We start from the raw sequence: 12713 nt of genomic DNA, 5'->3' as shown, positions 1-12713 counted from the left end.
CAAAAGATTAGAAAGCTGATCTTATCACAAGGTAAGCTCAGCCTTCGTAAGTGCAGTGTGGGGATGTGAATAATACACTTCTGTGCCTACAAAAAGCAATGGTACTATATTTGCTTGTGTGAAAAGTGTGTTTCCCACATGGGAATAGAACAATAAATGCTTTCCACTTTTCTTTACCCTTGGACATACCTCTCAACTCTCTCTCATTATGAGAGCTCCATTTTGGACCCAAATTTACCTGCATCTTGTGCAGATCTGGTTGGAATAAAATGAAGTGCAGTATCAGTTTGACATCCAATCCATCCTCAGTCTGAGAACAGTAATCTTCACTTGCAGGAGAATGGGTTTGATCATTTCCATCTCTAACTTCTCACATTTATTCCTGTAAATTATGTACAACAGACATTATGAATCATGAAACAGTTGATAGAAAATTAAATAAATTAACCCCACATCATTTTAACATTTCTGTATTAGTATTTGTCTTATGACCCATACTAAGTCACTGTATCATATTTGGGACTTCAGCTGGTTGAGAGATATGCTCTTGTGGGTTTTCTAAAAATAACGTTTCCAGTTAGGAAATACTGCCCATATCTGACTTTTAATTTTTTTCTTTTGATGTTACTCTAGGACCCAAAAGTACACAGAACATTGGGTCATTATGTTCCCTCTTATCCAATTTTGTATCCAGTACTTTTTACCTTTTTGCGTATTATGCTATTCCATTGATAAATCCTCTCTCTCTCCCTCTCCCCACGTTCAGATTTTGATCTTCAATTTATAATGAGCAGGCAGACCTTGTGAGCCTGCATGTTGTAAATTGTAGGTTCATGTCCTTAGCTTGCAAACTGAAAATGTTAAGCAGTGGAACTTCACTAATTCTTATGTCACAAATGTGAAATTCCAAACATTCTCCCCTCAGAATATCAGTCTGATCCTACCTCTTAGCAATGGTTCAAAACCAGAGTACTCTAATGTGAGGTCTTATAAATACTAAAACTTTATTTTGTATTATTGTAATTAAAATGAAACATTTACCAAACATACTTTCTGTGATGAAGTGTTTTGATATTTTTATCGTTTGTTGGTTTACTCACTAATTTTAAAAGTTTTCCAGTCATTTGTGCAAATCAGTGAAGTTCTACTGTGCTTAAAATCTATAGAATATCTAAAAGGCTTATATCAAAAATGGAGAGTAAAATTCAATGTTTAAAATACGAGACTATATTTCACAATTACTGAGATGAATTCTTGTGTTTCATTGCATATATAGATCCTTAATTCTTGAAGATAAGATCCCGATCCAGCAAAGCACTTGAGAACATGCTTAACTTTAAGCTCTTGGGGCCTGATCCAAAGCCCACTGAAGTCAGTTGGAGCTTTCCCAGACACTCTGGAATAGTCCCACTGATTTCATGCTTAAAGCTAAGCATGCGCTTAAGTGTTTTAATGGATTGATGCCAAAGCCCTGTGCATTCATCCATAATTTTTACTGGATATTATATTGCTTGAGTCATTTCAAGTTGCACTGGACCAAGCACTAGGAAATATACTTTGGAGAACAACCACCCTGTTCTGACAGGAGGATGGACCAGATGACTTTGGGTGAGATTTTTAGAAACATCTACTGGCTTTTCTTCACAGTGCAGCAGTGAACACTAGAGGGCTGTAAATTGTAGAGGCTCTGAAATGTTGTGTTCTAACTTCCCTGTGTGTAGACCCTGCTGAGGCATTCTAAGAGGTACCTAGTGTGCGTTGGTATAGTCCCGTTTGAAACAGTACTACATAAATGGGCTTTGTTTGTCAGCAGGGTCTACACAGGGCACTTATAGCACAACCCTTTAGAAAGCTCTTAAATTTACATCCCTCTGATGTACATTGCCACACTGTTTAGACAAGCCCGAATTGACTTTCATTGGGACTTTTGTTTTCATCTGGGCCTGATTCTGATCACCCTTATACTCCTTTGATTTGTGATTTACACCAGTTTTAGTGAGATCACAATCAGGACCTGTGACTACATATTACCCAGTTGTCTTACTCTTGTGCTTCTCCTGTACTGTTGTTTTTGATTTTCCAAGGTTTGTTTTTTTTTCCTTCCTTGAATTACTGTTTCTGAAAACCCCGTTTCAAGAATCAAAAACAGTATGTCACATTGTTTATTTGGCTGAAGTATGCTTTCTACCGGAAACATATAGGCTACAGCCACTGCTGAGGCTAATGATGGTGGGTGGTAGTGGAAAAAAAAAAGTAGGGTGGGTTATGTTTTTGTTTGTTTGTTGGAAGAGGTTTTTGTTTACCTTATTTTGTATTTGCCATTTTGTTACATATTCCTCCTCTCCATTATAAGAATGATTAGATTTTCAAGAAACCAGAGACAGCAATAGCTTTGCATTTTAAATGATTGCTAAATCAGAAATGTATGTTTCATGCTCGGCAACTATACTTTTAATGAAAAATGCTGTACATTTTTTCTCTTTCTTCCCTTTCCTCTTCTTTTCCCAGGCACAGTGCTAACATAAACCTGCACCGTAAACTGTTGACCAAAGAACTGGATGACATGGGACTGGACACCTCGCAGTCCTCTCTTAGTAAGGACCTCCGTGATGAATTTTTGGTGAAGATCTATGGCACCCAGCATCAAATGGGGCTTGACATAAGGGAAGACACTTCCTCACCAGCTGGTACTGAGGATTCCCACATGAATGGGTATGGAAGGGGCATGTCTGAAGACTACATGGTCCTAGACCTGAGCACCACCTCCAGCATCCAGTCTAGCAGCAGTGTCCATTCCTCAAGAGAATCTGATGCAGGCAGCGATGAGGGGATTCTCCTGGATGACGTTGATGGGGCGAGTGACAGTGGGGAATCTGCACACAAAATGGACACCCCTGCCACAGGTGTAGGTATGGGTTCCGACCTTCAAGGATCCCTCATATTCAACAATGTTCCAATGAGCAACGGTGGGATAATGTGTAACATTTGCCACAAAATGTACAGCAACAAGGGGACCCTCAGGGTGCACTATAAAACAGTGCACTTGCGAGAAATGCACAAGTGCAAAGTCCCTGGGTGCAACATGATGTTTTCCTCTGTCCGCAGCCGAAATCGGCACAGTCAGAACCCTAACCTACATAAAAACATTCCCTTCACTTCAGTAGATTAGTTTAAAGATGGACACGCAAATGCCAGCTCTCACGGAGGGCCTATCATGTTTGAACTGCCATATACAGTCTATATATATATATATATGTGTGTGTGCGTGTGTGTGTGTATATATATATATACACGCACACACACACACACACAGATGTATATGTATATATATATATCTTTTTCTTTTTTAATGAAAGAAAAACACCAGGTGCTTTTGTTTGTTTGTTTTCATTTTCCTTTGTTGGGTTTGGGGTGGGGGCAGGAGAAGGTTAAGAAGGGATGGAGTCTTTAACTGGGGGTGAAATACCCTCAATAAAAACCACAAAAACTTGCAATTAGCCCCAGTTTTGTTATGAAATTCTTGGTCGTCTTCAAAGAGACAAATTGTTCTATCCATGATTATTGCCTTCAAAAAAAAAAAAAAACGAAGCAAAAGGAAGGGGGGGAAGAACTTCTTGGTTGTCTTTGTGTACTTTAAGCCTTTGGGAGAAACTTCTACTAAGCATGGCTGTTACACTTGTATATATATTGAGCCTTGAGAGGCCTATGATGTAAAACAATTGTATTGATGGTGGTTTAACACTCTCTCTCTCTTTTTTTTTTTTTTAATTTTTACAGTTACATCCAGCTGTTAGATATGCAGAAAAAAGTAATGCTGGCTAGCTCTATTCAATTTATGTTCGCTTTAATGCACATTTTTAAAAGAAACACGGTCTTGTTTTAACTACCTGCTATATATAAGTAATACAGAGGGGCTGGCATGCTTTACAGTACCTGATCTGATACAGCTTTTTTGTCTTGTACTATTACATAAATCCAGTCATGCACTTTTTTCATACACTACAAGGGGATGTGTAATAATATCCATGCTTTTTTTTCCCTTAAACTATTGCCATATTTTCAGTAAGTGTCTTTAAAAAAAAACAACAACACTTAGATAAAAGTGGTTTGGTCAGTATGGGGCATGAATGCCAAACAAAAAGTATTAGTGTTTAGTGTTAATACAAAAGTGCCAACTTTGCACAAGTTTTCAGAAAAGAAAATATAACCAGTTACTCACTGTAACCAGAGGCTGAGTTTTTGGCTAAGAGAAAAATGCTAGGGGAAGAAAAACATAAAGAACACTTGGTGCTTTTTTAAAATGTCAAATATTATTAGAATCAACAGTGCATCTTTATTTCTTATATGTTACATTACATAAAAGGAAAACAGAATTATGTGGTGTGAATCAGTGGAGGCATTTCCTTTGTTGAGCAAGGATAATATTGCAGGATATAGATGCTGAAATTACTTACTGCAGAACAAAACTAGATACAGTGAATCCATTCTGGTGCTCCTTACTCCTGGGCTTTTGTGTTCTTTTTAAAAAAAAAAAAAAAAGAAAGAAAAAGTCTTAACTCTGTTGTTCTGTAAAGTTGTCTGATTTGCAGTGGAAAGTGCTGTAGTATGATTGAGGCATGTTATATAAAAGCAAACGAAAGATATTAATGGCAGAAGCACTTAGAAGCACTGAAAACACATGCTGGACTTTTTATTGGGTTACCTTCCCTTTGGAGAAATTAGAGGCAAAACCAAAACTATGGTTGTGTTTAATGTTTTGTGTTTTACCCATATGGTTCATCAGAGAAGAATGAAAGTAAGTCCAGGAAAGAGAGAGAGAGAGAGAAAGGGAACAAGCAGTTGAAAGAGACTGAGGGAGAGGCTGCCCTCCGAATCTTTTTTTGTTTCCGGTGTTTACACATGGTGCTTGAGCTGGTAAACCGCACTGGCAGCCTAAGCTACCACAACATACTGACTGAATGATGATATTTACTTAAGTTCAGCCTACAGCCAAAACCATTAGGGTGTGTGTTATAGACTTTTTTTTTAAGCCGAGGAATAATTCCGCATACAATGCTCACTTAAAGACAATGTATTCCTTTTCTGTATTTAATGGCTTAGAACATTTCTCTTGTTACGCTGAGAGTCAGAAATGCTCTTTTGTTTCAGCTTAAGGTTGTTTTGATTTGTTGTACATTTTGATCATTTTGTCCACATGCGCACTCACGCCTGTTAAATTTGCCAAAGGAAACGGTCTATGTGGATCCTTTCCCTTTAGGATTCATTGTACATTTCAGTATTCCAAAAGTAAGACTTAACAGATCATGCAGTGTTTCCATTTGTAGAAAATAAAATTTAAAAAAAAATTTAAATCCTTCTAAAGAGACTGAAAACATGCTTCTATTGGGATGTGTTATTTAAGGTGAGCTTCTGGTCACTCTTTAGTAATGTACAGCGAGAAAAGACTGAAAACATCTGTGGATTCCATAGAAACTGTATGAAAAGTCTAGTGTGTCAGACAAGAAATATGTACAGCAAAACCCTAAGCAGTTTTTGCTAACTTATTATTTTACATTTTGTTCACGTTTTCCCCAAATTCTTAAATATTTTTCCTCGTCAAATTAAGTGAAGAGATCTGCTCTGTTTTATGTTTGTACATGTCCAGTATGTTTTTGAAAGAGGGGAGTTAGAACAACAAAGGTGAATTCTACTCAACATATGAACCTTTGTAGTGTTATCTGTACTGCATTCCTGTCACAATCCTAAGCTGTTAGGAGCCAAGCAAGATGGGAAGTTTTGAAAGACAAAACAAAAATAACTGAATATCTACAGAAAAAAACTGTTTTTGAAGTATGTATGGTATAAATAAATATCTTTTTTTAATGAAAAACATATTTGAGGTATATAAATAATTCTTTACTGGATGAATCACTGTTCTGCATTCTCATTTTACTCTGTTTCTGCTAAAGGTCAAATGGTTTTGGTAAACTAGTTTGGAAACTTAAACATCATCAGCAGATCAATTCAGCAAATGAATTACACAGAAAATGTCTGTTTATTACACAAAATGAAACAGCATGTTAGAAGAGTATAATGGATCAGAGACAAGCTCCGAAAGTTTTTTAAAGCCCTGCAGCCCTGTTGTCACAACATCCTAAACTAGTTCCCCATTGCGCTTAGGCATTGTAGGAGAAGATGACTGTTTACAGAACAGCTCACTAAGAGTCCAACATTGTCAGCAATATTCTTGTGATAAAACTTGCATTGCTTGAAATTTTGTAAAAATCCCAAATCCCAAGGCATATCAGTGGCTTGCATAAAAATGAGTTTCGTCTTAATCCAGTTTCTAGTGGACATCATGGGGAAAAAAACCTCCGTAGCTGGCATTAGCAGGCATTCTCAGCAGAGACCATGGACTGAATGAGTATAGAGACTGAACCTACTGTCTCTCCAGGTCAGGACTGAGGTGCATTAATGTGGAAGCTTGCACTCCTGTCCATGCTGTACTTGTTCTGTGACTAGTTCTTCAGTTTCCAGAGCTGTCAATCCTGCACCTTTCACAGGAGCTAAATTGACATAGTGGGGGAGGAAGGAAAGGAAACACTTCAGTTTACTCATTTCAAGGAGAAGTTGCTCCATCTGCAAAAGTTATGTTCCGGTAGTTAGTGAGCATGTGTGCTAAGTTACTTTGATATTTTGTTCATTTCAAAATAGATGTATTTTTTGTAAATATCAAAAGGGCTTATTCCACGGTGAGGACTAACTGCACACTAAATCTTCTTTAAAGAGAGCCACCTCTTGTCTGGAGCTTGTGTGCTGCTGCAGCTGCTGCTGCTTTTTTTTTTTTTTTCCGAGAAAAGCGTGTGATACCAGATAAATACTATGTTCCTTTTGAATCCCTGGTACTGAACCATTCTAGAGAGAGGCAGTGTGGTTGAAAAGCAGGAGCCAGGAACTCCTGAGTTTTGGCACTGTCAGTCTGCTTTGGTCTTGGGTAATTCACTTTATTCATCTGTGAATATGGGGATAATAAATAATAATACCTTCCTCGCAGGGGTGTTGTGAGGGTTAATTAGTTCTTTGTAAAGAGTGAACATAAGTCTGAAGTATTATCACACAGATTACCATATTTAGATCATAGCTGTGAACTATGTCTCAGCCTGATAGATGTTGAAATGGCTGAGATTGTAACTCTCCCACCAGCCCCAGGAAAAAGAGATTGATAATGCAAAACCCACCCAACACTAAAACTACAGCAGGCAGCATAGTCACCTTGTAATAATGAACATGTACTGCAAGCACTTGGTCACAGCTGAATGTGATCAGTTGTGGAAGGTTTAGGCGAAGGTGCCTATTTAGCACCCTCTAAAATGTGTTTCAGGAACCCTGCTCATAAAAATTGACTATTTCCCAGGGAAATTTAGACACTTTCCATTTGGAAATTGTGGACTGCACTTGTTCTGTGTAAAATTCACATATTTTCTTTCTTTCTCTTGTGGAAGTAAAACTCCATCTCCTCCACCCATTTCAGAAGAATGTAAATGTCCCTGCTCCCGTTCCCCCCTCCCACATCCCCCAAAAATGAACTGATCAGGGAAATAAGTCAGGTCATGCCCCAACATGCGGAGTATGTGCCTGGGCATTGCAAGAGCTCAGCTCAGGATCAGGTCCAATATATTTAATGCTGGAAGGTGGCCTGCATGACCCTGTCTGTCTGAGTTTACCCTCTCTGTCTGGGTTTTATCTATCTAACTTATTAAACACAATTAAGTATCCAACACAGTTGTTTGTGTAGTGATCAAGATTTTGTTTGAGCCATGCCAAAGATAAGGACTATCCACAAAATGAAAAATCACGTTTTGAATTCCAAAGCACACTTTCCTTCAGTAAGTCTGAGGGGGTTAAAATCTAAGGACTTGGGTTGGACCAGATTTTAGCAGTAGCATATAGGACATCAGCTATCTTAATCATACAGGACATCTTTTGAGAAATGCATTTGCCTCCACTCAACAAATTCCCAGAAGATTTTTCACTGTTTTTGGAGAGGAAAATATTTGTGCTAGAAATATACACATGCTCCTTTACATTTTAAATGCCAACTATTTGTTGAAATAAAAAATAGAAGCATTCTCTCCCCTGACCGCCAAAGACTGTTTTCTTTATGTCTCTTTGTTTAGGTGTATTAACAGAATGATTGTTTTTTATTTGAAGAAAAGGTAAAAAGTTCTCTGAAGTAGGTGCAAGAAAGCAGCTGGAGTTCTCTGTGGGAAGAAGGTGAGTGGCAGATGCATGATGGCAGCTGGTGCGTGTCAGGGTTTTTGTTTTTCTTGTGTCACCACTTTGCTGCTATAGTAACACAACAAAACAGTGACTTTAGTGCTACTTTATTAGGTAAGGATCAGCTTATCCCCTATCACCCTATGATGAGCTTCTCCCCGCCCAATGAATATGAAAGGAACTTTTTTCTATGCCCAATTTTTTTTGATTTCCACACAGAGCTACATCATATGGTGGCCTGAACCCTTCACCCTTGTGTTAGCATAAGTACAAGTCTGCTCCAGTCCCATGGCTTCAGTCTCGGCATCCAGCATTATCGCTCCCTGTAAAAGGTCTGTGGCAAAATGACACAGTGACTCCCATGCATCAGTATCATTGTTTATTATTATTTTTTAGGTCTTTACACAATTATCCTCATTTTAGCTTTTTTCCTGATCCTACCATCATTACTAGTGACAGTAAAAAAAAAAAAAGACACCTTTGTCCTTTCGGTCAAGCCACCAGTCAAAAATTTCCCAACGCTAAATATTATTATGTTTGGCATCAGCACTAGGGGAAAAAAATTCCTTGGCTGCCAAGGAGTTAAAAAAAAATAAAAAACAGATGCATTTTGGGCAAGTCCACTGACTTGTCAGCATTAGTGTTCATTATGATGCCACTGTATTTTTTTAAACAGCAACATAACTGTAGTTGTCATAAAGCTATTTTTCCATTTCTCTCCTCTAAAGTGTGGTGTTGTAAATTCATGTGCGACCTTTACCGAAAAGAATAAATACTTTTTTTATATATAATATCTCAAGACAAGGCCTGGTTTGTAACAAATAGTGGCCCATTACAAAACAGGAAAAAAACTGAGCAGCAAGAAGCTTCAGTTCAATTTCACCTCATATCTTTCTAATAACTTACTTGTCACTTTATTACCTTCCAGTAATGTGAATGCTGCTGACAAGACTGTCACACTAACAGCAGACAACACCCTCTCTTCCTCAGCCCCAGCTCTCCTGGCTACTTATTGCACTGGCCCTGAAGGGACACAAACTAATAGTGTGCTTTCAAGTTCAGCACTTAGCCATCAAATATAAAAGGATGCGTAATTGCCTGTTTATCCCTTGTGAAGGGGAAATTGAGTACAAGAACTAGGCTTTCCCTCTGAGTTCCCTGACATGCACACATGCTCTCTCTCACATACACAGGCACAAATCTGCAGGGAGAGGAAGGGCGGTCCCATCTGGAGTTCTTCGATTTGTCTTTGGGAAGCCCAAGGCTGCCACTGGCTGCTCTATCCAGCTATCAGGCAGACAGTAACAAGATGACTTCTTAACAAAAGGTCAGCTGAGAAATGCTGTCTGAGATGGCACTTTTGTCTGTTTATGTAGAAACTAATTGCTTTGTATCAGCATAAAGCCACGCTGTGCCTGTTAGAAATAGACACATAGGCTAGCTACAGGTCTCACTGTTTAAGTTAGATGGTAAATTGGATGCATGCTATTTTCCTGGATTAGCTCATTCTGTGGCAAAATTTATTAAGGACAAAATTCTCTCAGATCCATACAGTGAGTGCCAGTTCCAATCAACCATTCTTGCCTCAATATGCACATCTCATTGAGGTCATTGGGAATCTCCATGGATATAATGAAAACACAATATTAGAGAGACAGGCTGTGCTGTCTGATATGAGGAGAGGTTTGCCCTGATTTTTTTAATTAAAAAGGGCATTGAGAAAACTGTAGATGCAACTTCTCAAGTGAGGTAGGCAGGAAAGAAAGCAAGTGGGAGAAAATAATTTGGAAAGCTATACTATTTTTTTTTATCTTAGAATTCTAAGTTGAGGAAGCAAACATTCTTGGAAACTAGATAGATGCATTGTCCAAGACTGCTCTCCTTCCCTTAGTTCTGCTTGTGTTTTTTATCAAAGCCCGAGTTTGACGGAACACCCCGTGAAAGCTCAAGATGCTGGAGGAGTAATTGAAACGTAATTTTCTTGTAGTGTAATTAGAATATATATTTTAAAATGTTAAGCCATACTTTCTTGTAGCACTTATGACCAAGGTTTCTAGGGGCAGTGATCACTGTAATTTTGAATGGTTCAGGAGTTCATGAAAGGCCAGTGCAATACCTAAAAACTGAAGGTTGGATCTAAACAAAGCATGGAGTGATCAATTCTAACACATATTTTGAGGTTTATCAGCATAGATTTGTATGTCATTTGGCTGCTGTATGGTTTTAGAGGAGCAGTGAGGTGATGACTAATTGGAAGCAGCTTCTGTTTGCAGGTCCTTGATGCTAAAATACTCTTCAGTCCTATATTGCAGTTTGGTTCTGGTTGCAGTAGAGGCGATGTCCCTCACTATAAATACACTAAGGTCTTTTAACGACCAGACATAAGGTCATTGATCTTTTCCTTCCCTTTCTGTCTAAGTGCACCAGAAATTATAATAAGGGACAAATTAACAGACATTTTCTGAAAGGGTGTTGGCAGGAGGGGAATGGGCTGTCTATTTCCTAAATCAAAGGTTGAGTCCAAATTGTGCTCACACATCAGTCCCATATTGGAGTTACACTGGGTGTAAAAGGAGGCAGAATTTAGCCCAAATCAAATAAGCAAGTGCATTATGAGCAATTCAAGCTAAAGTAGACCCCTTCTTTTGGTAGCATTGTTGAACGCTGTTTGAGGAAACAGCACTTTCTGATCAGAGAAACGTTTTGGGTTCAAGGACCTTTTTCCTGTATGTTGGTGCATTTAATGATCCCGATGTGACTGACAGACCTATATCTTAACAGTTTTAGAACAGTCATATACTGAGGCTATAAAGGGCCTAAATTGTATGGAATGTGGCATATCTGCCTGTATGTTTCCCCCCAAGCCCTAAATAACACAGGAAGCTTGAATGAGCATAGTTCTAATGTGTGTCCTAGCGAGGTGTTTTCAGTTGGTGATTTTCCTATTTCACATCTGGAAAACAAAGTATTTTGCGAAAATGAAGAAGAGCATCCATTGTAAATATACGTCTTGAGCAGAGACAGACACTAGCTAAGTGACACATGAAGATTTTATAAGGCGTCCATGGTCAAACAGAAGGTTAAGAATGATCAGATGATAATGCACGGTTAGGATGGCAAACTCATCAATAGTTAATCAGAATCTGTCCATTTCTGTTATGGAATGCAAAAGACTGTGGAAGGTGACTCTGAGGAAACAATGGCACTGGTGATTGTGTGTGGTGTGTGTCTGGGTGGGTGAATGGATGGAAGAGGGTCAAGCTGAAAGTTATGCAATCAATAGTCATAGCCCTAAATTGTTTTATTAGGTTCCTGTCTCCCTTTACCCCCACCACTTTTACATTAGTAGAAGAGAATGCGTGCTTCCTGTCCCAGCTGTGAAACGGTACAGTAGTTGTGTGTCTTTTGACTCTAGAGGTATTCCTCTTAGTCTCCCAGACAAAGTACTGGGTAAATAGGTTGACTTGAAATGTATAAATTAAGGTTTGTTTGTTTATTTTTTTACCATTGTTTAATTAGGAAGGTTTTTTTAATATGTCTCTGTACAGTTATTCAAACCCCTCATTTTCTCCTTTGCCCAAAAACTTCACCTTCCCCCACAAAAAATAACACAGCTGCCTGATATTGCTCCCCTTGGGTTTGTGTGTTTTACCCATATGAACGTTTACAGTTTGTAAAGTGATTATGTGAATGAAATGTCCTAGTATTATATGTTTATCTGACATGGTTGTCCATAAATATAAAATCCAATGTGCTGGTTTTTCTTGTGCAAACTTTGGTTCATGTGCCACACAAGGAGCTTTTCCATCATGCAGTTGTTTCCTGATGGGCAGCATTCTCTGTGTTCCCTGCGTGGTTTGTTCTCAGTTTGTGCTTATTGTCTCTGCTTCTCTCAAAAGCTCTCTCTGTTCTGGGCTCCAAAGCAATGTATGCATGGTACATTTGATTCGAACCTTGAATGCATTCAGAATTGACTTTTAGTTCAAGTTCAGCCTGGCTTTGTTTGACTAAAAATGGGTAACTCAAATTCTGGTTTTGTCCATGAACTTCTCAACAGAGGTGGTTCAAACCCACCAAGTAAACTGGGTTTGAACCTTTATGAATCTTGGGGCCTCTAACTCTGCACGTACCAGTTCAGTCACACAAAAAGCCCATGAACCGTTTTCTACCTGAGCATAGAAGGTGTCTCATGGCTCTGATACATACGCTCATTGTTGTTCAGTAACATGCCAAGTACATTTGGGGGCTGAGGAAATGTGCTTCTTCAATGTGGCAAAACCACTGCTGTCTTTCCAAGTTAAACTTGTTTAATGGACTTTACTGTTGCCAGGCACATGTTCTAGCAACAATAAGATTTTTTGGGGGTGAACAGTTTTGCCGTCTTTAATATATTAGCCTTTTTGTTTTTCCTTTTTGTTCTCGGTGTGAGTGAAATATGAATGCTCTGCTGTCCTGCC

General features: G+C 38.6%; 1 protein-coding gene across 1 annotated transcript in view; it reads left to right on the top strand.

Annotated features, from left to right (window-relative positions):
• BNC2 (basonuclin 2) overlaps positions 1 to 3186 on the top strand; it is a 290775-nt gene extending 287589 nt beyond the window's left edge. Inside the window, exon 5 of the mRNA XM_030567533.1 lies at positions 2509 to 3186. Coding sequence (XP_030423393.1) covers positions 2509 to 3169 — 661 coding nt within the window. The 3' untranslated portion in view covers positions 3170 to 3186. The remainder of the gene's footprint in view (positions 1 to 2508) is intronic.
• Positions 3187 to 12713: the final 9527 nt, after the last annotated feature.

The sequence above is a fragment of the Gopherus evgoodei genome, chromosome 6 (genome assembly GCF_007399415.2).
Source record: "Gopherus evgoodei ecotype Sinaloan lineage chromosome 6, rGopEvg1_v1.p, whole genome shotgun sequence".
NCBI lineage: Eukaryota > Metazoa > Chordata > Testudines > Testudinidae > Gopherus > Gopherus evgoodei.
Note: the sequence above shows the minus strand (reverse complement) of the source record. Positions and strands in the feature narration are given on the sequence as shown.